The sequence below is a fragment of the Meles meles genome, chromosome 8 (genome assembly GCF_922984935.1).
Source record: "Meles meles chromosome 8, mMelMel3.1 paternal haplotype, whole genome shotgun sequence".
NCBI classification, from domain to species: domain Eukaryota; kingdom Metazoa; phylum Chordata; class Mammalia; order Carnivora; family Mustelidae; genus Meles; species Meles meles.
In genome coordinates this window covers 11,647,922-11,675,497 of record NC_060073.1, presented here as the reverse complement: position 1 = coordinate 11,675,497, position 27,576 = coordinate 11,647,922, and the positions used below count along the sequence as shown (strand labels likewise).

General features: G+C 40.9%; 1 protein-coding gene across 1 annotated transcript; it reads left to right on the top strand.

Annotated features, from left to right (window-relative positions):
- The first annotated feature begins 9,545 nt into the window (after positions 1 to 9,545).
- Positions 9,546 to 10,481, top strand: LOC123949313 (olfactory receptor 4D9). The gene has a single exon (XM_046016713.1). It carries the CDS (start codon positions 9,546 to 9,548, stop codon positions 10,479 to 10,481), a length of 936 nt encoding a protein of 311 aa, XP_045872669.1.
- Positions 10,482 to 27,576: the final 17,095 nt, after the last annotated feature.

The following is a 27,576-nucleotide window of genomic DNA, read 5'->3' as shown; positions in this document are numbered from 1 at the left end:
TGTAAGAATCTTCAACATATTCATCACCAAGGACTCCTTCCATTATTCTTTCTATAGAGTCATATTTATATACTTGAATATATTGTCAATAAATCAACTATACTGACTAGGTAACAATTTATTTTCCTATTTAAGTTAATAGATTACTAACAACTCAAGCTTCTGATAACCATGAAATGATTAGTATTATAAGATTGAACTGATTGTGTATTTTTATTCGAGGACAACTACATGACAGGTAAAGAAATTGATTGAATCCTTTTTCAAGAGGCAAGTTAGGAGTGCCTGGGTGGCTCAGTGGGTTAAGCCTCTGCCTTCGGCTCAGGTCATGATCTCAGGGTCCTGGGATCCAGCCCAGGATCCAGCCCTGCATCCAGCTCTCTGCTCAGTAGGGAGCCTGTTTCCCCCTCCTCCTCTGCCTGCCTCTGCCTATGTGTGATCACTCTCTCTCTCTGTCAAATAAATAAAGTCTTTTAAAAATAATAATAATAAAATAAAACAAAAACTATTTTTTAAAAAGAGGTAAGTTAATAGAAGCCTAGACATGAGTGATTTGCTCAAGATCTTATATCAAGTGAATTGTAGAGATCAGTCTTCAGACACCTAATCTATTGCTCTTCCTTCACATGACTGTGTTAATTACCAGAACTGTCTATACCAAACTACAATCCTGTTCTAGGAAAGATCTTATGATCAGTGCTTCTGTAGTACACATATATGGATACATACGGCCTATCACAGAGTAAGAAATTGTCTCAGCCCAGTTAAACTCCATATGGGCTCCTGACCTTTTGAAAACCTCAACAGTACATAACGGTTGTCCTCCTAGATGCCTATCAGTAATGAAGAACTTCGGAAACTTTCCCCTTACGTCCTAAAAGGATTTATCTCATGCAGAACCCGACATGCCAGATTCACATTCTCAAGATAAATTTAGACAAAGGCAGAACCTCAGGGATCCTACATGAAAAGCAACCCATTTTCACTATTAAAGAACCGATTTTTCCAGTCTCAGACTAGCTTCACCTTGGAGGATTTATGTTCTTGCCCCCAGGGAGGAAGAGAGGAGGTGTTAAAGAAGGTAAAATTCTAATCTGTCTGTTTTTCAGTCTGTTGGTGTTTGGGAAGAGGTGGTACAGGTTAGTGTTTTATCTGGAAAAGCCTGGTAAAGAAGTAAAGTAAAAAGTAAGTATTGTGACCTGGATCCAATATTTATCTCTGCTAACCATCAGCTGTGTGATCTTGAGCAAATTATCTTGTCTCTCCATGGGTTATAGTTCACATACAAAGATACTTATATTATGCATCTCGTGGAGTCACTGGTAAGGTTAAAAGGAGATGACATGTGTGAAACATACAATGCCTAGCAGATAGCAAATGTTCCGTGCAAGGCAAATGTCATTCTCAATGTCACTCTTACTGCTCTGTCTAACACACATTCAACCTCCCATTAGCCTGTTACACTCTTCTCTTGTATGGCCCATATTCCTCATGACTAGGGGGGAAAAAACCTGATGGGATAAAAAACAAAGGGATGTACATTGAATTCAAAGCATCTATCATCTTAAAATTTCTGGCTTTCTGTCACCACAATAGCTTAAATAGACACTCTATAGCTGATAAGTTACACGGCTGGAGAGTTTCAGATCAAAAGAACATAATGAGCCAAAGATAAACCTTAGCTTTGAGAGTGAGATAAGGGACCAGATCAAAAAGTCAGAGTCAGTAGGACAGAAAAGAGCCTGAGGAGAGTTAGCCAAAGGGAGTTGAGTGCTGACGACAGACTTCAGTTTTATCTGTCATCAGATCTGGGCTGGTCCCATAAGCATTCACTAACTAACTGGCTCAATTGTTTGCCATTTCCTGTCACCTGATCAATCAATTCTAATTTTTCACAATATTAACCTACATCCTCTAGCATGAAAATTCCAAGAATAATTCATACTGCTCAAGTCACCATTCATAGTCCTGCTCCATTACTCAGGTAGCTCTGTTCTCAACAGCCCTTAGGCTTTTCCTTATGAAACTGCCTGTAAAAAGATACATACCACAAGCCACTTTATAGTCCATTTCATGCAAATGTGTCCTTTCCTTTCCATCTTATCTTTGGTGACTCACTCAAATCAGATTATTATCACTATGTCAGAATTGGATGGCACCAAAGATATATGGGGTCTGAATCATTGTATTGCAGAAGCATAATCCCCAAGGGCAAGAACCCAGAAACCGCTGCCACACCATTGCTCCTGACACCTCCTCAAACCATGTCAAAATGTACAACATAACCTGATCAGTAATTCAGAGGAAGGGGAAAGCAATGGCGTTTGATTACGCAAACATACGTCATTTATCTGAATGACATCAAATCACAGCTTGGACTGCAGGTTTTCCGTTTAATTCAGTTATTATTATTTCTTATGTTCTACCACTAAGAACCATAGAAAATTTAACAGACTCTGGGCATACATATAGCTTCAAATTACCCTTTCTTGCATTGTTCCCTGAATCAAACACGTTAGTGATAAACATCTCTGGGTACCCATGAACCGAATAATATAAAATGATGTTGAAGTAATTAAACTGATGAGTATCAAGAGCTGTCACTGTGCTACCTCCCTAGGTTTTAAGTGAACTAGGAACCTCAGACATGTAGTAGATTAAAGTAATCGCATGGGGTAGGGTGAGGGGGTGCCCTTGGCTGGCTCAGTTGGCAGAGCATGTGACTCTTGACCTTGGACTCGTGAGTTAACCCCCATATTGGGTGTAGAGATTACTTAAAAATAAAATTGTTCTTAAAAAATAAAATAAAAAATAAAGTAATCATACAGGGGCAATGTACATATTGTATTAAACAGAAACTGCACAGATAAATCTACACTGTCCAGTCTCTGAGAGTTGCCCTATCAGTAGCCACAGGGCTTTGATTTTTCTATGGGTGCTCTTTTACTTAAGTTTCATTTCCCAGCTGATTGCAAGCAAACTGATTTTGGTCAGGAGGAAGACTGCATGTTCCTTGGTGTGGTTGAACACAATGCTATCTTCTTGAGCCAAAGAGGATAATGCTTCCTCCAGAGAAAAGAGCACGTCCTGAACGTGTACTGGGACCTCAGCATTATGTGTGAGATGGGGGCAGAGAAGAGATGAGGGAGAGGAGAAGGGCTTGGTGACATTTTAATGACTCCCACAGGAACTCCACAGAATTGGCCACTTAGCTTTCCTTACTCATAACCAACAATATTCCCTTTGCTCATTCCTATATTGGGCTTGTGGCTGAGGGACTAATCGAGGGAGCTGAGAAACTCTAAGGCAAAGTTGAAGAGTCAGTAGGATGTGATTCCCTGAGGCTGCCTTTTCCCATCTGAAGACAGAAAATAACAAAACCACTAACCTTGAGGTAGGCTTTGCATTAAACATAGAATTTCCCCAGAACCTACTTCTTCTAAGATGCAGTTGGAGCATCATAAGAGGATCAATTTCCCACTTGGAGACTGAAGTCAGTCAGTGCTGGTATGCGTGAACTTCTGAAACTGAAAAGCTTTCAGTGTTGATTTTTCAGAAACACAGCAAGTGTATAAGGATGTTCCTATTGAAACCAAAATTCTAATGAAGCAAATCACTCTTAGGAAAAGGGAAAGTGGGGCTTACAGAATACAAGAAGAAGGTGAGTTGGCTTCAGGGATGGGACATATTCTGCTTGGTGGGATGTTGAGGTTCAAATTGTTGAAGGTAGTTGAGAAGGTGCTAATATCCCAGCTCTCAGGAGGGTGATTGCCATGGAAAAACAGCTCCAAATCAATATTCTTGAATTTAGTGTATGTTTCTTGGCTGGGAATGGAAGTTTGGGGGTTTTGAGTAAGGTGTTTTAATGGCTAGCTTATCTATGCCCTCATGTACTAATGAATATGACTCATGCTCTTAAAACTTCTGGAGATTCAATTAAGAGTAGAAGCTTTTCAGCATTGGGAAAAAGTAAACTGTGACATGAGAGCTTTAACTCCATGTAGAGATTGGGGCAGCCTTTACCCAGTGGGAAGCTGGGGTATGAGGGTGACCCTCTAGCTACAGACTCTGTCCAACATGTGTAACAAGCTTGTTTCCTAAGGATGGTCCCCTTCGAGGTGATTTCTGAGAAATTCTTGTGCTCTGTATCTCGACCTCACAAAGAAATATAAGACTTATTTCTTATAGGGAAATATAAGACTTATTTCTTTGTCCATTCCCTTTCCCCACTCTGTACTATGCATGTGTTTCAATCCGATATGCATAATCTAATGCTCTCAAAGTATTCCTTCCCAGTCTTCGTAAAAAGACAGCATCCATTGGAACCCACCAGAGCCGTTAGTTCCAAGAGGAATTTATATTTAAGGTGATGCTACTCAGATCTCACTTCTGCACCTTGCCCTGGAGCAGAGCATGTGGTTGATGAAGGAGCCTCCAAAGACCACAAAGTCTGCTCTTTCACACTCTGCTTTTGTCCCCTAGTCACTCTTATATCCTCTCACAGGAGAAGATGTGAGGTCTCCTAACACCCACGTACTACTTTCACTTGATTTGGAAAGATTATTTTTTCTTTGCAGCATTTTCTAGGAAGGGCTGATCAACGCTGGGAAGAAGTAGAGTTGCCCTAGGTTAACAGCATCAGTCTTTGCAATAAGACAAATCTTAGTTTGAGCCATGGCTCTCCCAGCTGTGAGACCTTGAGCAATTTACTTAACCTTTCTGTGCCTTAGTGTCCTCACTTGCGAAATCAAGATAATATCTATTTCATGTGGATACTGTAGATTTTGGAAGAAATAAAATGATGCAATCTGTATAGCATGTAAGAATCACTCCATACATGTTCACTAAAAGCAAGCAAAAATAGGGTTGCCTGGGTGGCTCAGTTGGTTAAGCATCTGCCTTTAGCTCAGGTCATGATCCCAGGGTTCTGGGATTGAGCTCCACATCAGGCCCCACATCAAGCCCCACATTAGGCTCCCTGCTCAGTGGGAAGCCTGCTTCTCCCTCTCACTCTGCCACTCTTCCTGCTTGTGAACCCTCTCTCTCTGTCAAATAAGTAAGTAAAATCTTTATTTTAAAAAGACAGAGTAAGCGGAGTAGAGCTCCATTATTCTGCTCATATTTCCATAATGCTGAAACCTTGAAAGTTGCACGGACCCCCATCACCCCAACCACCCCACCCACCCTTCCCTGATACCCAGATGACTGCCTTTCCAACTGGGGATTGGTTTTTTTAACATGAATACCTCTATTTACAACTGCATACAAAAATAAATGTATTGGTGTTTATAAGCAGCTATGTGATACACTATTCTGAATTTTTGAGCAAAAAAGAAAAATATTACCAAAGAAGAGATTGCACATTAAATTTACCCCAAAATGTTGGAGAGAGGGCTTTGAACCAACAGCAAGATGAGCCGCTCTCAGACAAGCCTCCGCAGGTGGACCTGGCCTGTGTAAGGAAGAAGCTGTCACCCGAGGCTGGTGACACAGAGTAGCGGCAAGCAGAATCAGCTTCCCCAGCCACTTTCAAAACGGACATATAATCTCACCCACTCCTTAAAAGGATCCTGCGTATGAGGTAGGTCTTATTGTCATCGTGTTGCTGATGAACTCTAATGGTGCAGGCTAAGAACTAACGCTAAGGCATGCCCTGTGAATCTCATGTTTATCATGAGCTCGGGACTATTAGTCAGTAACTTGCCAAAGGTCATGCCAGCTAGGAAATGGCAAAACCCAAATGGCTAAGCGTTCCAGCTAATCCACCCAGGTGTATCCCAAATGCAAGTGTGGGGCGATTCTGTTCATCCGACTGGTAGACAGGGTTTACCTGCCCAAATGGGGCTGGTTTTTGTGTGTATCTGCCATGATTTTGTACCTCCTCACTTTTCTGTCCACTGATTCCACAAGCTACAACACTCTTACTGTTTTCACTGTAAATTTCTTAAAGAAAGGACAGATGTTTGAGTCACCTTTCCCTCAAAAAGGTCATCTCAGTGGTGCCTGGGTAGCTCAGGTGATTAAGTATCTGACTCTTGATTTGGCTCAGGTTATGATCTCAGTGTGGTGAGATCGAGGCCCGTGACAGGCTCTGCCCTGGTCATGGAACCTGCTTAAGATTCCCCTTCTCCTTCTCCCTCTGCCCCTCCCGCCATCACGCATGTGCGTGCGCACTCTCTCTCTTCCAAAAAAAAAATGATCTGTCATCATAATGCTTAATTTTCTATGCCAACTTGAAGGCTACGGGGTACCCAGATTAATTATTATTTCTGGGTGTATCTGTGAGAGTGTTTCCAGATGAGATTAGTTTTTGAGTGGGTGGACTTGGTAGAGTAGATGAATTGCCCTTCCCAGCTAAGGTGGACATCTCCCAATCCTTTGGGGACCTGAATGGTTTGACAAAAAGTGGAGGAAGGAGAGGTTCGCACCCTTTCTCCTGCCTCACTACTTGAGTCAGAACATCTCATCTTATCATTTATACCATTGGTTCCCTGTTTTTCAGGCCATCAGACTAGGACTGATTCACACCAATAGCTTTCCTGGGTCTGCAGCTTCTAGACAGCAGACCGTGGGACTTCTCAGCCTCCATACTAGTGTGAGCCAATGCTTCATAATAATTCTTCTTTTATGTGTGTGTGTGTGTGCGTGTATGTATGTATATATATATACATATATACATACACATATATATGTATGTAGGCACATATATGTGCATTGTATATACATAATGTTTATTTTTTTAAGATTTTATTTATTTATTTGACAGAGAGAGAGAAAGAGCATGAGCAGGTGGAGTAGCAGGCAGAGGGGCAGGCAGCGGGAGAGGGAGAGGGAGCCCAATGCTGGGCTCCATCCCAGGACCCTGGGATCATGACCTGAGCCAAAGGCAGACGCGTAACCAACTGTACATATTATATTATATGTATATATGTATAGATTAGGAGAATCGTAATACAGTCATGGAAATGGTATCTAAGGAATAAAATAAAGAAAATGGATATGGTAAAGAAAACAGGAATGAGAAAGAAGGGAGGGAGGGAGAGGACATGAGGCATAGAAAATTTGGACTTATTGCAGTGTTTTCTGGAGCAAAAGATTTGAAACCTGTTAACTTACCATTCCAGTGTCCAAAAGAAATATTCTAGAGTGGATTGCTGGCATCCATTAAAATATGCTTCTGCTGTCCAGATTGATCAGACTCCTGAAATGATTTCTCCACCTTCTAGCCATGGTGAGTATATGGTGAGGGGAATTCTTAATTCTGGGATCCTGGAGACCTGAAGTCTCTTGCAGTCATTATTCTGAACATTTACTCTTGTCACTCCATGTCGTTACTAAACCCCCAAGACAGGGAGACTGAGCTGAATTGGAACAAATGACAATGGAATGGGGAGGGAGCTTTTATCTTATGTTTCTATGGGAGCAAAAAAGAGAGTACTGCGTGGAGAACCATGGTCAGTTAAGGATTTTTTTTCCCCTAAGATTAGAAGAGCAAAATGAAAAAAATGCAGAAATTAAAACTAGAATCAGAGAAAGAACCACAGGGCAGCCTGCATAATACAAGGATTTGGGAGGCCCTTACGTCTCTAAGTGAGAAAAAAATAAGAAGGCAACCCTCAGTTTGTACCTGGTAAAGACTACAACTGCAAAACTCTAAAAGTAACTGTTGTGAAAGTGAGTGGTCCAATTCATGTCACTTTCAATGAAATTCATTCCTTAAGTATGAGATTAAAATGTTATAATCACCACAGGATTATTATGTTTTACATTTCATGAAAGTATGATGTACATACATACAGAAAACACCCATCTATGAATGTATGGCTGTATGAATTTTCACGCAAGCTGAATACGCCTTTATAACAATCACCCTGATCAAGAAACAGAACTTTATCAGCACCTTAGAAACCTCCCTCATGTTTCCTTTCATTTTGTATCCTTTTTATCCTTTTTGTGAACAAAATAAAAGAGTGTGAGTTCCTTTGTGCCTGGATAATCTGGCTCTACATTATAAACATAACAAGGTTCGTTTATACCATTACGCACAGTGTAGATCATTCCCACTGATGTCTTGTGTGGATTTAACACAATTTATCTTTCCTACTGTTGGTGGGTGTTTGTGTCTTTCTCCAGTTTGAAGCAATTACAAATAGTGCTGCTGAGAACACTGTAGGATATGTCCTGTGTTGCATGTGACGTGCATACAGACTTCCTAGGAGTGAAAGAGATGTTCTTAGGTACATATCTCCATCCTATGAGATACGTATACAGCATGAGCAGATAGACCCTGACTATAGAGTGGCTGTGCCAATTTCACACACCCTTCTGCACTGTATGAGTGTTCCAGTTCCACATCTTCACCATCACCTGGCATTTCTGATCATTTTCCATTTAGCCATGTGGGTGTGTAGGTAGTAGTTCCTTCCTGCACTTTTAATTTGCATTTTCCTGATAACTAATCAAGTTGAACTGGCAGTTGGATATTCTCGTTTGAGCAGTTCTGGTTCATGCCTTTGCCATTTTCTGATCCAGTTGTCATTTTTTTTTTACATTTTTTTATTTATTTGACACAAAGAGATCACAAGTAGGCAGAGAGGCAGGCAAAGAGAGAGGAGGAGGAAGCAAGCTCCCTGGCAAGCAGAGAGCCCAATGCGGGACTCGATCCCAGGACCCTGAGATCATGACCTGAGCTGAAGGCAGAGGCTTAACCCACTGAGCCACTCAGGCACCCCAGTTGTCATCTTTTTCCCCCCTGCTTCGTAGACTTTTTTTAATATATTCTGGACATGATTTTTTTGTTTGTTTATTTACAGCATAAAAGTGTTCATTGTTTTGGCATCACACCCAGTGCTCCATGCAGTACGTGCCCTCCCTATTACCTACCACCTGGTTCCTCAACCTCCCACCCACCCCCGCCCCTTCAAAACCCTCTGGTTGTTTTTCAGAGTCCATAGTCTCTTATGGTTCATCTCCCCTTCCAGTTTCCCTCAACTCCCTCTCCTCTCCATCTCCCCATGTCCTCCATGTTATTTGTTATGCTCCACAAATAAGTGAGACCATATGATACTTGACTCTCTCTGCTTGACTTATTTCACTCAGCATAATCTCTTCCAGTCCCTGGACATGATTTTTTTTTCAAATATACATATTGTAAATACATCATCCCATCTGTAGATTATCTTTTAACTCTTGTGATAGTGTATTTGTGAACAAAATTCTTCATGTAGTCAAATTTATGCTTATTGTTTATTATTTTAAGTGTCAGATTATATTGTTAAAAGTACAATTGAGTAAGTTCACAGACCTGTTACCTGTATTTCAGTGACCCATCAGCTTGGATGACGGGAGTCAAAAACCCAGATAATCTTCCACCTACTGGTGGCATGCTGAATTGCAGGCCCAACACGTGCATAGAAAAAGAGCTTCCTCCCAAGGAAAACACCAAGAGTCAAGAGACAGAAAAGACAACAGTGGATGTTATAACACATTCCTTAACTGCTTTGTTATTTCTTCCAAACATATACTTGAAAAGGATCTGTGACCCAATGGATCAGGGAAATTATACCAGAGTGAAAGAATTTATTTTCCTGGGTATTACCCAGTCTCGAGAACTGAGCTGGATCTTGTTTGTCTTCTTGTTTATAGTGTATATGACAACTCTGCTGGGAAACCTCCTCATCATGGTCACTGTGACCTGTGAGGCTCACCTTCACACCCCCATGTACTTCCTGCTCCGCAATCTCTCTATCTTGGACATCTGCTTTTCCTCCATCACTGCTCCCAAGGTCCTAGTGGATCTTCTATCAAAGAGAAAAACCATCTCCTTCAATGGCTGTATCACTCAAATGTTCTTCTTCCACCTTCTGGGAGGAGCAGATGTTTTTTCTCTCTCTGTCATGGCCTTTGATCGCTACATAGCTATCTCAAGACCTCTTCACTATATGACTATCATGAGTAAGGGACGATGTACTAGCCTGGTGCTGGCCTCCTGGGTGGGGGGCTTTGTCCACTCCATTGTGCAGATTTCTCTGTTGCTTCCCCTCCCCTTCTGTGGACCAAATGTTCTTGACACTTTCTATTGTGATGTCCCTCAGGTCCTCAAACTTTCCTGCACTGACACCTCCACTCTGGAGCTCCTGATGATTTCCAATAATGGATTGGTCAGTTGGTTTATTTTCTTCTTTCTCCTCATATCTTATACAGTCATTCTGGCTATGCTGAGGTCTCACGCTGGGGAGGGGAGGAGGAAAGCCATCTCCACCTGCACCTCCCACATCACTGTGGTGACCCTGCATTTTGTGCCCTGTATCTATGTCTATGCCCGGCCTTTCACTGCCCTCCCCACAGATAAAGCCATTTCTGTCACCTTCACTGTCATCTCCCCTTTGCTCAATCCAATGATCTACACCCTCAGGAATCAGGAAATGAAGTCAGCCATGAGGAGACTAAAGAAACGACTAGGGCATTCAGAAAGGATTTAAGTTCTGTAAGAATGAGATAGCCCCCAAAGGTAAGTATAGACATTAAACCTCACTTTCTCAAAATGGGAAGAGATCACTTTAATGCCAAAAACAAAGGGGTATCAATGGATATCAGGGAGTCCTCAAAGAAGTGGGTTCTGTAGTATAGTATGTGCTAAGGGCCTCTAGGTGACACTGCTTTAAGGTGAAGCTCATTCATCACTTCCATTACTCACTTTCAATTATTCATTCTGCAAATATTTTACAGAGCACACATTATGTGCTTGACAGTACTAGGATTCAGATTGTTGAAAAAAGATTAAATATAGTCACATTCCTAGAGTCATATCCCAAAATGCATTAATGAAGAGATGAACAAAGTGCTGTGGGAATATTGCAGACACTTTACCTGAGAGTTTCAAAAGGCATTTTCTAGTGAGTAGACCTTTTCAAGGGGAAGAGACAGAAAAACACAACCCAAGAAAAAAAACCAGTATTACCAATGGGGAGAGACCATTATAAAAATATGCCACGTTTGTGCAACGGTAAGCTCAACGTAGCCATGAAGTAGCACACTCGTGAAGTGAGAATACCACTAGTGGACATTTACGAGGAAAGTCAGGAATGTAGAACTCCATTTGTGGTCCCTTAAGTGATGCAAATCCATGATTCCTATTGGGAAGAGAGGATCCTTCCCAAGGCCATGGTTTCTTCCAACATAGAAGGAGGTAATGCTGTGAGTGGGAGAATTCATCAAGAAACAACAGTGATGGTGTAAAGGCTGTGGACAGCTCACCTGGATCTGGGCAAGGCTTAAGCAAATAGAGATGCTAATCACTCCCCTGGTGAAAAAAACTGACTCCTCATTGTATAGTAGGATTATCCCAATCACAGATGAGTCAGGCCCAAATTCCTTATTGTTTCTGCACATAGGGAACCCACAACTTTTTAACACTTCCCATTCAATCCATCAAAAGGTAAAGGAAGGGTCATAAAAAGCATGAAGGCTTAATCACTGAATCTGGGAATTTGCTAGTCTTTGTAATGAAAGGGATGAGAAAGATACCGGAGAAGGTTTACCTAACAATCCAACTGATGTTTTGCTGGGATTGATTTTACTAGACTATGTCTTTCTTCCTAATAAAGCTCAAGCCACAGAAGCTGGCACTCGTCTGTTAGAGTAGATAAAATCCTGTGACAAAAACATCCAAAACCAAAGTACTTAATAACTGGAGTAAAAATTTATTTGATGCTCATGGCACAGGCCAGTGCTGGTCTTTAGAAAGAGCTGTTCCATGCATCATTTAGAGAGACAGACTTCTTCCACCTTGGGCTCCACCTTCCCCAAGGTCCTAAGAATCTCTCCATTCATCCAGCAAATGGAGAAAGGGAGAGAGGATTAAGAATCCCCTCATTCTGAAGAGGTGGGGGGCACTGGGGTGGCTCAGTTTGTTGGGTGTCCAACTGTTGGTTTCAGCTGGGCTTGTGATCTCAGGGTCATGAGATTGAACCCTGGATGGGGCTCCATGCTCAGCAGGGAATCTGCTTCCCCTTTTCCTCTACTTCTGCCCCTCCCCACATGCATGGGCATGCATGCTCTCTCTCTCTCTCTCTCTCTCTCTCTCTCTTTCTCTCTCTCTCAAATAAATAAATAAATCCTTAAAAAATGTTGTAAAGAATTGTGGGGAGAGGGGAAGGGTCATTATTGGCCAGTCCTTAGAGTGGTACTTTCCACTTCTGATTACATTCCATTGACCAGCCCTTGGTCATATAATCCCATTTCACTGCAAGGGAATCTGGAGAATGTAATCTAGCTCTATTCCTAGAAAGAAAAGGAGAACAGGAAAAATGGTGAACTCTAATGATCTCTTCCACACCTATGATTCTGTGCTAAGAAATCACAAATGGATTAGATCACAAAGACTAGACTTTGTCTCTAAGAGGATTCTGTTAATGTGTGGATGTGCTGGAAGTACTGCTGGACCCTTGGTATATACAGAGAACCAAACCAAAATGGAGGAAATTTGGGCAAAGGAAATTTAATTTAAAGGAAGGGGAAGGTAATCAAGGTAAAGGTAATCCTGGAAATTAGAGTGACAGTAAACTGAAATATCAGGTCCCAAAAGCTAAAACACTGGAGTAAAGTACCCAGAGAAGATGGGCCTAGTAGACACCCTTAGAGAAGACAACCTTCACATAACCCTACAGTTGCCATTGGCTAATTGTAAACAAACATTTACAGAGATGCTTCTACAGAGATGATTGTCTTTTTCTTTGTTGATTGTCCTTTTCTACGTTCTGTTCTGCTCTTACCACTCAAAAATATTCTGAATTATTTTCCAACATTAGACACACTTCTCAAAGCATTAAAAATCCAATAAAGACATAAATTTGTCTTAGGCTAGATCCATCTTCAGACCAAATGACCATATACTACCTGGTTCCATCTTTGCTCTGGCATCATTGTTCTCCAGATCTTGTGTACTTTTCACAATTATGACTCTTTTTTATTTTCTACCTCTATGTTGACTTCACCTTGAACAAAACCTTTGTGACTGGGTGGATTTTTAAGTAAACGAAGACGTGTACAATCAGAGTTTATGATCCCCAGTACAAGATCCTACAAATGATAGCAACCCAGCAAAATGTGCCCATGAAGCTCCACTTGGACTGTTTAGACATGCAAAACAACCTGATCAGAGGGGAGGAGTCAAGATAGTGGAGAAGTAGCAGGTTGAGACTACATCAGGTAGTAGGAGATCAGCTAGATAGTTTATCTAAACATTGCAAACACCTACAAATCCAACAGGAGATCGAAGAGAAGAAGAACAGCAATTCTAGAAACAGAAAATCAACCACTTTCTGAAAGGTAGGACTGGTGGAGAAGCGAATCCAAAATGATGGGAAGATAGACTGTGGGGGGAGGGGCCGGCTCCCAGCAAGAGATGGAGGAATGGAGCACAAAATCAGGACTTTTAAAAGTCTGTTCCACTGAGGGATATTGCTCCAGAGGCTAAACCAGGGTGAAGCCCACGTGGGGTCAGCATGGCCCCAGGTCCCACAGGGTCACAGAAGGATCGAGGGTATCAGAGTGTCACAGAGCTTGCAGGTATTAGAACAGGGAAACCAGCTACAGAGACAGAGCTGAGGAGTGAGCTTTCAGCTCGGGGTTACCTTGAATCGGTCGCAGGCTGGGTGAGCTCCGAGCGCGGACGGAGGCCAGGGATACGGGAGTGATTGGGTGCTGTTCTCTGGGGGCGCACTGAGGAGTGGGGCTCCGGGCTCTCGGCTCCTCTGGGCCAGAGACTGGGAGGCCGCCATATTCATTACTGTCCTCCGGAACTCTACGGAAAGTGTTCAGGGAACAAAAGGTCCCGAAAGCGAACCCAAGCAGATTACTTAGCCTGGTCCCTGGTAAGGGTGGTGCAATTCCGCCTCGGGCAAAGACACTTGAGAATCACTACAACAGGCCCCTCCCCCAGGAGATCAACAAGAAATCCAGCCAGGACCAAGTTCACCTACCAAGGAGAACAGGTTCAATACCAAGGACAGCAGTGGAATTCCAGAGGAGGAGAAAGCAAAGCATGGAACTCGTGGCTTTCTCTCCATGATTCTTTAGTCTTGCGGTTAATTTAATTTTTTTTTCAATTTTTTTTTCTTCTTCTGCTAAATTTTTTTAACATTTACCCTATTCTTTTTTAACGTTTTTAAACCAGTTTACCTAATATATATTTTTTTCTTTTTTATATTTTTTCTTTATTTGTTTTCTTTTTTTAATTTTTTCTTTTTTTTTCTGAACCTCTACTTATCCCCTTTTTCAACCCCACGATTTGGGGTCTCTTCTGATTTGTTAAAGTGCATTTTCCTGGGGTCTTTGCCACCCTTTTAGTATTTTAATTGCTCCTTCATATACTCTTATCTGGACAAAATGACAAGGCAGAAAAATTCACCACACAAAAAAGAACAAGACGGGGGCACCTGGGTGGCTCAGTGGGTTAAGCCACTGCCTTCAGCTCAGGTCATGATCTCAGGGTCCTGGGATCGAGTCCCACATCAGGCTCTCTGCTCGGCAGGGAGCCTGCTTCCTCCTCTCTCTCTCTGCCTGCTTCTCTGCCTACTTGTGATCTCTCTCTCTCTGTCAAAATAAATAAATAAAATCTTAAAAAAAAAAAAAAAAAAAAAAGAACAAGATGCAGTACTGAAGGCTAGGGACCTAATCAATACAGACATGGTAATATGTCAGATCTAGAGTTCAGAATGACGATTCTCAAAGTTCTAGCCAGGCACGAAAAAGGCATGGAAGATATTAGAGAAACCCACTCTGGAGATATAAAAGCCCTTTCTGGAGAAATAAAAGAACTAAAATCTAACCAAGTTGAAATCAAAAAAGCTATTAATGAGGTGCAATCAAAAATGGAGGCTCTCACTGCTAGGATAAATGAGACAGAAGAAAGAATTAGTGATATAGAAGACCAAATAACAGAGAATAAAGAAACTGAGCAGAAGAGGGACAAACAGCTACTGGACCACGAGGGGAGAATTCGAGAGATAAGTGACACCATAAGACAAAGCAACATTAGAATAATTAGGATTCCAGAAGAAGAAGAGAGAGAGGGGGGAGCAGAAGGTATATTGGAGAGAATTATTCTAGAGAATTTCCCTAATATGGCAAAGGAACAAGCATCAAATTCCAGGAGGTGCAGAGAACCCCCCTCAAAATCTACAAGAATACATCCACACCCCATCACCTAATCGTAAAATTTACAAGTCTCAGCGAGAAAGAGAAAATCCTGAAAGCAGCCCGGGACAAGAAGTCTGTAACATACAATGGTAAAAATATTAGACTGGCAGCAGACTTATCCACAGAGACCTGACAGGCCAGAAAGAGCTGGCACGATATATTCAGAGCACGAAACGAGAAAAGCATGCAGCCAAGAATACTATATCCAGCTAGGCTATCATTGAAAATAGAAGGAGAGATAAAAAGCTTCCAGGACAAAAAAAAAAAACTGCAAACACCAAAGCAGCTCTACAGGAAATATTGAAAGGGTCCTCTAAGCAAAGAGAGACCCTAAAAGTAGTAGATCAGAAAGGAACAGAGACAATATACCATAACAGTCACCTTACAGGCAATACAATGGCACTAAATTCATATCTCTCAGTAGTTACCCTGAATGTTAATGGGCTAAATGCCCCAATCAAAAGACACAGGGTTTATTCCCAGGTATCTTATGGTTCTTCATGCTATAGTAAATGGAATCGATTCTCTATTTTCCCTTTCTGTATTTTCATTGTTAGTGTATAAGAAAGCCACTGATTTCTGTACATTGACTTTGTATCCTGCCACGTTACTGAACTGCTGTAAGAGTTCTAGTAGTTTGGGAGTGGAGTCTTTGGGGTTTTCCATATAAAGAATCATGTCATCTGTGAAGAGAGAGAGTTTGACTTCTTTCTTGCCAATTTGGATACATTTTATTTCTCTTTGTTTTCTGATTGCTGTTGCTGGAACTTCTAATACTATGTTGAACAAGAGTGGTGAGAGTGGGCATCCTTGTCGTGTTCCTGATCTCAACGGGAAGGCTGCAAGCTTTTTCCAATTGAGGATGATATTTGCTGTGGGTCTTTCATAGATAGATTTTATGAAGTTCAGGAATGTTCCCTCTATCCCTATACTTTGAAGCATTTTCATCAGGAACGGATGCTGGATTTTGTCAAATGCTTTTTCTGCATCAATTCAGAGGACCATGTGGTTCTTCTCCTCTTATTGATTTTTTCTACCACATTGATTGATTTGCGAATGTTGAACCAACCTTGCAACCCAGGGATGAATTCCACCTGGTCATGGTGGATCATCTTTTTAATGTGCTGCTGGATCCTGTTTGCTAGGATCTTGTTGAGAATCTTTGAATCCATATTCATCAGTGATATTGGCCTGAAATTCTCCTTTTTGGTAGGGTCTTTGCCTGGTTTGGGGATCAGGGTGATGCTGGCTTCATAAAAAGAGCCTGGAAGTTTTCCTTCTGCTTCAATTTTTTGGAACAGCTTCAGGAGAATTGGTGTTATTTCTTCTTTGAATGTTTGGTAGAATTCCCCAGGGAATCTGTCAGGTCCTGGGCTCTTGTGTTTTGGGAGGTTTTTGATCACTGCTTCAATCTCGTTACTAGATATCAGTCTGTTCAGGTTGTCAATCTCTTCCTGGTTCAATTTTGGGAGTTTGTAGCTTTCCAGGAATGCATCCATTTCATCTAGGTTGCTTAGCTTATTGGCATATAACTGTTGGTAATAATTTCTGATGATTGTTTCTATTTCCTTGGTGTTAGTTGTGATCTCTCCCTTTTCATTCATCATTTTATTAATTTGGGCTTTCTCTCTTTTCTTTTGGATTAGTGTGGCCAATGGTTTATCGATCTTATTGATTCTTTCAAAAAACCAGCTTCTACTTTCATTGATACGTTCTACTGTATCTCTCGTTTCTACCTCATTGATCTCTGCTCTAATCTTGATTATTTCCCTTCTTGCATGTGTAGTTGGTTTGATTTGTTGTTGATTCTCCAGTTCTTTAAGGTGTAGAGACAGCTGGTATATTCTGGATTTTTCAATGTTTTTGAGGGAGGCTTGGTTGGCTATGTATTTCCCCCTTAGAACCGCCTTTGCTGTATCCCATAGGTTTTGGACCGAAGTGTCTTCATTCTCATTGGTTTCCATGAATTGTTTAAGTTCATCTTTGATCTCCTGGTTGATCCAAGCATTCTTAAGCAAGGTGGTCTTTAGCTTCCAGGTGTTTGAGTTCCTTCTGAACTTTTCCTTGTGATTGAGTTCCAGTTTCAAAGCATTGTGATCAGAGAATATGCAGGGAATAATGTCAGTCTTTTGGTATCAGTTGAGTCCTGCTTTGTGACCCAGTATGTGGTCTATTCTGGAGAAGGTTCCATATGCACTTGAGAAGAATGAGTATTCTGTTGTTTTAGGGTGGAATGTTCTGTATATGTCGATGAGGTCCATCTGGTCCAATGTTTCATTCAATGCTCTTATTTCTTTATTAATTTTCTGCTTCGATGATCTGTCTATTTCTGAGAGAGGCGTATTAAGATCTCCTACTATTATTATATTCATATCAATATGACTCTTTATCTTGATTAATAGTTTTCTTATGTAATTGGGTGCTCCCAGAGGTAAAGGACCTGTACTCGAGGAACTACAGAACACTCATGAAAGAAACTGAAGAAGACACAAAAAGATGGAAGACTGTTCCATGCTCTTGGATTGGAAGAATAAACATTGTTAAAATGTCTATACTGCCTAGAGCAATCTATACTTTTAATGCCATTCCGATCAAAATTCCACCAATATTTTCAAAGAGCTGGAGCAAATAATCCAGAAATTTGTATGGAATCAGAAGAGACCCCGAATTGCTAAGGAAATGTTGAAAAACAAAAACAAAACTGGCAGCATCACGTTACCCAATTTCAAGCTTTACTACAAAGCTGTGATCACCAAGACAGCGTGGTACTGGCATAAAAACAGACACATAGACCAGTGGAACAGAGTGGAGAGCCCATATATGGACCCTCAACTCTATGGTGAAATAATCTTCGACATCAGGAAAAAATATTCAATGGAAAAAAGACAGTCTCTTCAATAAATGGTGCTGGGAAAACAGGACAGCGATATGTAGAAGAATGAAACTCGACCATTCTCCTACACCGTACACAAAGATAAACTCGAAATGGATAAAAGACCTCAATGTGAGACAGGAATCTATCAGAATTCTAGAGGAGAACATAGGCAGTAACCTCTTCGATATCAGCCACAGCAACTTCTTTCAAGATAAGTCTCCAAAGGCCAAGGAAACAAAAGCAAAAATGAACTTTTGGGACTTCATCAAGATCAAAAGCTTCTGCACATCAAAGGAAACAGTCAACAAAACAAAAAGGCAACCCACGAAATGGGAGAAGATATTTGCAAATGACAGTACAGACAAAAGGTTGATATCCAGGATCTATAAAGAACTTCTCAAACTCAACACACTCAAAACAGATAATCATATCAAAAAATGGGCAGAAGATATGAACAGACACTTCTCCAATGAGGACATACAAATGGCTATCAGACACATGAAAAAATGTTCATCATCACTAGCCATCAGGGAGAGTCAAATTAAAACTACATTGAGATACCACTTGACACCAGTTAGAATGGCCAAAATTAGCAAGACAGGAAACAACGTGTGTTGGAGAGGATGTGAAGAACGGGGAACCCTCTTACACTGTTGGTGGGAATGCAAGTTAGTGCAGCCACTTTGCAGAACAGTGTGGAGATTCCTGAAGAAATTAAGAATAGAGCTTCCCTATGACCCTGCAATTGCACTACTGGGTATTTACCCCAAAGATACAGATGTAGTGAAAAGAAGGGCCATCTGTACCCCAATGTTTATTGCAGCAATGGCTACGGTCGCCAAACTATGGAAAGAACCAAGATGCCCTTCAACGGATGAATGGATAAGGAAGATGTGGTCCATATACACAATGGAGTATTATGCCTCCATCAGAAAGGACGAATGCCCAACTTTTGTAGCAACATGGACGGGACTGGAAGAGATTATGCTGAGCGAAATAAGTCAAGCAGAGAGAGTCAAGTATCATATGGTCTCACTTATTTGTGGAGCATAACAAATAACATGGAGGACATGGGGAGATGGAGAGGAGAGGGAGTTGAGGGAAACTGGAAGGGGAGATGAACCATGAGAGACTATGGACTCTGAAAAACAACCAGAGGGTTTTGATGGGGGGGGTGGGAGGTTGAGGAACAAGGTGGTGGGTAATAGGGAGGCCACGTACTGCATGGAGCACTGGGTGTGATGCCAAAACAATGAACACTGTTATGCTGTAAATAAACAAATAAAAAAAAAAGACACAGGGTATCAGAATGGATAAAAAAACAAAACTCATCTATATGTTGCCTACAAGAAACTCATTTTAGACCCGAAGACACCTCCAGATTTAAAGTGAGGGGGTGGAAAACAATGTACCATGCTACTGGGCATCAGAAGAAAGCTGAGGTGGCAATCCTTAGATCAGATTAATTAGATTTTAAGCCAAAGACTATGATAAGAGATGAGGAAGGACACTATATCATACTCAAAGGGTCTGTCCAACAAGAAGATCTAATAATTTTAAATATCTATGCCCCTAACGTGGGAGCAGCCAACTATATAAACCCATTAATAACAAAATCAAAGAAACACATCAATAATAATACAATAATAGTAGGGGACTTTAACACTCCCCTCACTGAAATGGACAGACATCTAAGCAAAAGATCAACAAGGAAATAAAAGCCTTAAATGACACACTGGACCAGATGGACATCACAGATATATTCAGAACATTTCATCCCAAAGCAACAGAATACACATTCTTCTCTAGTGCACATGGAACATTGTCTAGAATAGATCACATCCTGGGTCCTAAATCAGGTCTCAACCGGTATCAAAAGATTGGGATCATTCCCTGCATATTGTCAGACCACAGTGCTCTGAAGCTAGAACTCAATCACAAGAGGAAATTTGGAAAGAACCCAAATCCGTGGAGACTAAACAGCATCCTTCTAAAGAATGCATGGGTCAACCAGGAAATTAAAGAGGAATTGAAAAAATTCATGGAAACAAATGATAATGAAAACACAACTGTTCAAAATCTGTGGGACATAGAAAAGGCAGTCCTGAGAGGAAAATATATAGCGGTATAAGCTTTTCTCAAGAAACAAGCAAGGTCTCAAGTACACAACCTAACCCTACACCTAAAGGAGCTGGAGAAAGAACAAGAAAGAAACCCTAAACCCAGCAGGAGAAGAGAAATCAGAAAGATCAGAGCAGAAATCAATGAAAGAGAAACCAAAAAAACAATAAAACAAATCAATGAAACTAGGAGCTGGTTCTTTGAAAGAATTAATAAGATTGATAAACCCCTGGCCAGACTTATCAAAAAGAAAAGAGAAAGGACCCAAATTAATAAAATCATGAATGAAAGAGGAGAGATCACAACCAACACCAAAGAAATACAGACAATTATAAGAACATACTATGAGCAACTCTATGCCAACAAATTTGACAATCTGGAAGAAATGGATGCATTCCTAGACACATATAAACTACCACAACTGAACCAGGAAGAAATAGAAAACCTGAACAGGCCCATAACCAGTAAGGAGATTGAAACAGTCACCAAAAATCTCCAAACAAACAAAAGCCCAGGGCCAGACAGCTTCCCAGGGGAATTCTACCAAACATTCAAAGAAGAACTAATTCCTATTCTCCTGAGATTGTTCCAAAAAATAGAAATGGAAGGAAACTTCCAAACTCATTTTATGAGGCCAGCATCACCTTGATCCTAAAACCAGACAAGGATCCCACCAAAAAAAGAGAATTACAGACCAATATCCTTGAGGAACACAGATGCAAAAATTCTCACCAAAACACTAGCCAATAGGATTCAACAGTACATTAAAAGGATTATTTACCACGACCAAGTGGGATTTATTCCAGGGCTGCAAGGATGGCTCAACATCCGCAAATCAATCAATGTGATACAACACATTAATGAAAGAAAGAACAAGAACCATAGGATACTCTCAATAGATGCTGAAAAAGCATTTGACAAAGTACAGCATCCCTTCCTGATCAAAACTCTTCAAAGTGTAGGGATAGAGGGCACATACCTCAATATTATCAAAGCCATCTATGAAAAACCCACCACAATTATTCTCAATGGAGAGAAACTGAAACCTTTTCAGGTAAGGTCAGGAACATGGCAGGGATGTCCATTATCACCACTGCTATGCAATATAGTACTAGAAGTCCTAGCCTCAGCAATGAGAAAACAAAAAGAAATTAAAGGCATCCAAATCCTCAAAGAAGAAGTCAAACTATCACTCTTTACAGATGCTATGATACTATATGTGGACAAACCAAAAGACTCCACTCCCAATCTGCTAGAATTTGTACAGTTCTTGCTGTAAAGTGTTCTTGTAAAGTGTCAGGATATAAAATCAATGCACAGAAATCAGTTGCATTCCTGTACACCAACAATAAGACAGAAGAAAGATAAATTAAGGAGTCAATCCCATTTACAATTGAACCCAAAACTATAAGATACCTAGGAATAAACCTAACCAAAGAGGCTAAGAATCTATATGCAGAAAACTATAAAGTACTCATGAAAGAAATTGAGGAAGACAAAAAGAAATGGAAAGATGTTCCATTGCTCCTGGATTGGAAGAATAAATATTGTGAAAATGTCTATGCTACCTAAAGCAATCTACACATTTAATGCAATCCCTATCAAAACATCCATTTTTTTCAAAGAAATGGAACAAATAATCCTAAAATTTATATGGAACTAGAAAAGACCTCGAATAGCCAAAGGAATATTGAAAAAGAAAGCCAAAGTGGGTGGCATCACAATTCCGGACTTCAAGCTCTATTACAAAGCTGTCATCATCAAGACAGCATGGTACTGGCACAAAAACAGACACATAGATCAATGGAACAGAATAGAGAGCCCAGAAATAGACCCTCAACTCTATGGTCAGCTAATCTTCAACAAAGCAGGAAAGAACGTCCAATGAAAAAAAGACAGCCTCTTCAATAAATGGTGTTGGAAAAATTGGACAGCCACATGCAGAAAAATGAAATTGGACCACTTCCTTACACCACACATGAAAATAGACTCAAAATGGATGAAGGACCTCAATGTGAGAAAGGAATCTATCAAAATCCTTGAGGAGAACAGAGGCAGCAACCTTTTCGACCTCAGCCGCAGCAACATCTTCCTAGGAACATCACCAAAGGCAAGGGAAACAAGGGCAAAAATGAACTATTGGGATTTCCTCAAGATCAAAAGCTTTTGCACAGCAAAGGAAACAGTTAACAAAACCAAAAGACAACTGACAGAATGGGAGAAGATATTTGCAAACGATATATCAGATAAAGGGCTAGTGTCCAAAATCTATAAGGAACTTAGCAAACTCAGCACCCAAAGAACAATCCGATCAAGAAATGGGCAGAGGACATGAACAGACATTCTGCAAAGTAGACATCCAGATGGCCAACAGACACATGAAAAAGTGCTCCACATCACTCGGCATCAGGGAAATACAAATCAAAACCACAATGAGATATCACCTCACACCAGTCAGAATGGCTAAAATTAACAAGTCGGGAAATGACAGATGCTGGTGAGGATGAGGAGAAAGGGGAATCCTCCTCCACTGTTGGTGGGAATGCAAGCTGGTGCAACCACTCTGGAAAACAGCATGGAGGTTCCTCAAAATGTTGAAAATAGAACTACCCTATGACCCAGCAATTGCACTACTGTGCAATTAGGGTATTTACCCTAAAGATACAAACGGAGTGATCTGAAGGGGCACATGCACCCGAATGTTTATAGCAGCAATGTCTACAATAGCCGAACTATGGAAAGAACCTAGATGTCCATCAACAGATGAATGGATAAAGAAGAGGTGGTATATATACACAATGGAATACTATGCAGCCATCAAAAGAAATGAAATCTTGCCATTTGCGATGACGTGGATGGAACTAGAGGGTATCATGCTTAATGAAATAAGTCAATTGGAGAAAGACAACTATCATATGATCGCCCTGATATGAGGATATGGAGATGCAACATGGGGGGTTAGGGGGATAGGAGAAGAATAAATGAAACAAGATGGGATTGGGAGGGAGACAAACCATAAGTGACTCTTAATCTCACAAAACAAACTGAAGGTTGCTTGGGGGAGGAGGGGTTGGGAGAGGGGAAGTGGGGTAATGGACATTGGGGAGGGTATGTGCTATGGTGAATGCTGTGAAGTGTGTAAACCTGGCGATTCACAGACCTGTACCCCTGGGGATACAAATACATTATATATTTATAAAAAAAATAAAAAATTTTTAAAAAAACCTGATCAAACACAGTGGGGAAAAGCAATTGAATTCATGAAAGCACCATTAAATTTACTTCTCTTGCAATATGACATCACATAATTACTTGGATTAATCTATATTTTCTCCAGCTAGAGCCATATCCTTAGGTAACTATTACAAGTAGACTGATTCTAGCTTATTCTACACAGGTTACATATGCTTGGTCCTACCATCTGTGACTTTTTTTCTATGTAAGGAAGGTTGATTTTAAATTCCCATGGTATTTTTTAAGCAAGTAAACATATCAATATATGCAGACCAGCTAGTTTAGGAGTGATCTTGTCATTCTGGATTTCTCTGAGAAACTCAAACTCTTTCAAGCTTGAAAGAGTTCTCAACATAGCTCTTATTCAATAAAGAAGACTTTCAGTTCAACACTGGTTAGTGACCTCTTACTCCATAACATATTACCCCAAAACTTAGTGGCTTAAAACAACACAGTTTGTGTATGTTGGCAACCAAGCATGGCTTAGCTAAATCTTCTGCTTCAGGATCTCTCACAAGGTGATAGTCAATGTGTCAGCTTGGAACTATTGTCTCATTTCAAGGTTCCCTGGGGAAGGATCTACTTCCAAGCTCACTCATAGGATTGCTGGCCAAAACCATGAGCTATTGGGATGAGGGCCTCAGTTCCCTATAGGCTGTTGGCTGGAGCCCATCTTCAGGTCCTTGCCATGTGGACCTCTCCAACATGGCAGCCTACCTCATCAGAGTGAACAACCAAGGCAAAAGAGTGTGCAGCAGGATAGAAGTCAGGTTTTTTTAATATTTTATTTATTTATTTGACACAGATGACAAGTAGACAGAGAGGCAGGCAGAGAAAGAGGAGGATGCAGGCTCCCCACGGAGCAGAGAGCCCAATGTGGGGCTCAATCCCAGAACCCTGGGATCATGACCTGAGCTGAGGCTTTAACCCACTGAGCCACCCAGGTGCCCCTAGAAGTCAGTCTTTTATAGCTTAATTTTGGAAGTGACATCCTATCACTTTTGCTATACTCTATTCATTAGAAGCAAGTCAGTAAATTCCCTCCACACACAAGAGGAGGGGATTGCACAAAAGCATGAATATCAGGGCCAAGACTGGCAAGTTCTAGAAGTAAATTATGAAAAACTATTGAAAATTATGAAAGAAACCTAAAAATTAATTTATTCAGAAAAGGTTACAAGAGACAAAAGAAAATGAGTAGTGAGGAATGTCAGAGGAGATTCAGAGCTACCGAGCCCTTGGGACAAGCAGATAATAGTGCCAGCTACAGCGAGAGAAGAATTTATTTATTAATAACAATGATCAGATCAAATGATCAGATCAGATTAACTTTTTAATTTTTTCAAGGTTTTTTTTGTTTATTTATTTATGTAATCTCTACACCCAATGTAAGGCTCAAACTCACGACCCCAAGAGCAAGAGTCACATACTCCTCTGACTAAGCCAGCCAGGCACCCCTCACATCAACTTTTTAAGAAGATTTTATTTTTAAGTACTCTCTACAACCATCATGGAGCTTGAACTCACAACCCCAAGATCAAGAGTCACAGGAGCTACCAATTCAACCAGCCAGGCACCCCTACTGTAGACATTTTCAGTTGGAGGTATGCAATGTCCAAGTGAGACCATCCATAGATCTATGGTGAGAGACAAGGTTTCAAAAATGATATACGGAATGAGATGAGAAGCAAATTGCAACTTTCTGCTTTTAGGACCTCTGGAATCATAGGGCCAGAACATGGTAAATGCTCAATAAATATTTTGCAATTGGATATTTGATGAATGAATAGTACCAACATATCTTTTATTTGCTTATATCTCCTCTTCATATGAGAAGTTTGGTGGAAAACAAGTAGAAATGCATTTCCCAATCTTTATGATGCTTCTGATGTATATCAATAGGACAACAAGCAAACCCTCTGCCTAGAAAGAAAAAAATTGGAATGAGTTGGAAAAAAAATGGGGAAAATTGGGCTGAAACACAGTCTACTAGGAATTCTGTTCATTTTCCCTGAGTTCCTACCTCTTAAGGAGGTGGACTCCTGTTTGTCCCCTGTGAGCCCTTCAGGCAAAGATATTTGGACTCTAAGCCCAAGGTCTAGGAGGATTCATCTCCTCCCCTATATTAGGAAAGCTGCAAAACCAAAGTGTGTCCTCCACTGCATGAGTTCTTAATAACACTCCAGGGAGCTTCGTCCCAAAAGGAGAGTCTGGCTATTTGAGTTAGCAGCCACATCCAGCAATAATTCCCTTTGGTGAGCTCTGCTGGTTCTGGGGCTGAGAGACCAGTACTCATGTCAGGGGCACCACAAGGCAGCATGATAGGACTGTGGTAGTACCACACAGAGACGATTCTTGGAGCTGCCCTTTGCCTCTGACAAGAAGAAAGAAGATCCTGACCCAACCAAACCTCAGATGCATATCTGCCTTAAAGGAGAATATTCCTTGACAGTTAGTGCCTCCTAAGGTCAGTGTATGCAGCCAAATGGCCAGCTCTACTTCTAACAGGTAGGGATTCGAGTTTGGGACCTTTAATGAGGTCATTTCATTTTGAGGTGTGCTCGTGTGTCTGTGCATATGGGGTCATGCCCCAGCAATTTTGAAATGTCACTGTGAATTACAAAAGCGTTTTGAATATTAACAATGCTCCTGTATATTCTATTATGTATATTAAAGCTAGAAACCATAGTGATGATGAGAAGAGGAACACATTCTTTGATACAAAGAAGGTGGCTTGAAGAGCATACAGAGAAATCAGTTGTAAAGAGATGGAAAGGGGGGCGGCAACGTGTGCTAGACAGTGGGGCTAGGGTTCCCCCAAGCTGGGGATTCCATGCCACTCAGTAATCCTGATTTATTAAGGTGGCTCTATCCAGACAAGATTCTGAAGAAGAACTTTGGGATCTTGAGTTTGTTCTTGCCAAAAACAAAAACAAAATCCAACGTATAAATGACACTTATCTGTTTTCTTTCTTCTTTTTTGTTCCAAGCAGACATATCCATACACTGGGACTCTCTGTCATCCTCCCATTCTCCATGTGTTAGGTTCCTAGTTCCACATCCCTTTTGAGCACAGAAGGGCACATTTGGTGTTCAGAAGAGCATGTTTGGAGTATTTCTTGATGATTTTGATGACTTGGTCATGCTCATGATTAACATCTGCACAGAACTTCATGCATATGGGTTTCAAGGCGCATTCTCTCAACAGCTACGACCAACTGTCCTTGAGAATTCTTGACATCAGCAATTTTTCTTGCCACCACCAGTCAGCTTATAGTTAAATATCATGAAACAATCTGAGGCTAATTGGGATTGTTAACTGTTGGTAGGCAATGGGCAGAACACACAGTCTTGACTAGTCATAAGGTAATTGAGGCTATATTATTTAGAATAATTCAGTATTAAAGCTCCAAAGGCCTAGAAATTAACCAGATCAATGGGTCCACTTAATATTGTTCTGTGCTGTGCAGACTTTCAAAAGGACTTAAGGCAGCAAATGCTCCCATTTTACTGATGATAGGACTGACCCTCCTGGAGTTCACTGCCTTTAAGGATTCCACTGTTGATCCGTGAGGGCAACCAGAGCTCCTGTCCCCAACCTGGTGTCCTTCCTCTGCACCACATTACGCCATGCCATAGTTCAAAATAAAACAAAATCCTCTGTGCTTTCTCTAAAACACTACATGTGTTCTGATCATTTTATTTTTAAGATTTTTTTAAAATCTTTACTCTGAAGATGTCTGACCCTTTTAAAAACAAAAAAGATATGAAGGCAATGAAAATCTCTGAGAGTTACTGATGGCTCAATAGATCATTGGCAGAAAGCCTAGAAAATGAGTGTTTGTGGCTTGGGCTTCAAAGGAAAGAGAACAGAAAGTTAGTGAAGGAGCAGTTCTGTTCTGAAGAGAAAAATGAGAGAGAAAGTCCAGTGGGAGCAGAGAGCCCCATCCCGCACAGCAGGCCTGGCCTGGCGTCAGTGTGGACGGAATACTGAGGGAAGGAGCACAACGCAGTGTCAGACCTGAACAGCGCCGGACACTAGTTTAAGTGATGACAAGGACTAGTAAGTACTTGGAGCTGGGGAAAAAGTGAGTTCCACCTTCATTTGCACAACGGTAACAGCAGGCATTCTGGACAGGAATGAG

Excerpts from the sequence above, each read along its gene's own strand:
- LOC123949313 (XM_046016713.1), top strand. The coding sequence starts at position 9,546 with ATGGATCAGGGAAATTATACCAGAGTGAAAGAATTTATTTTCCTGGGT.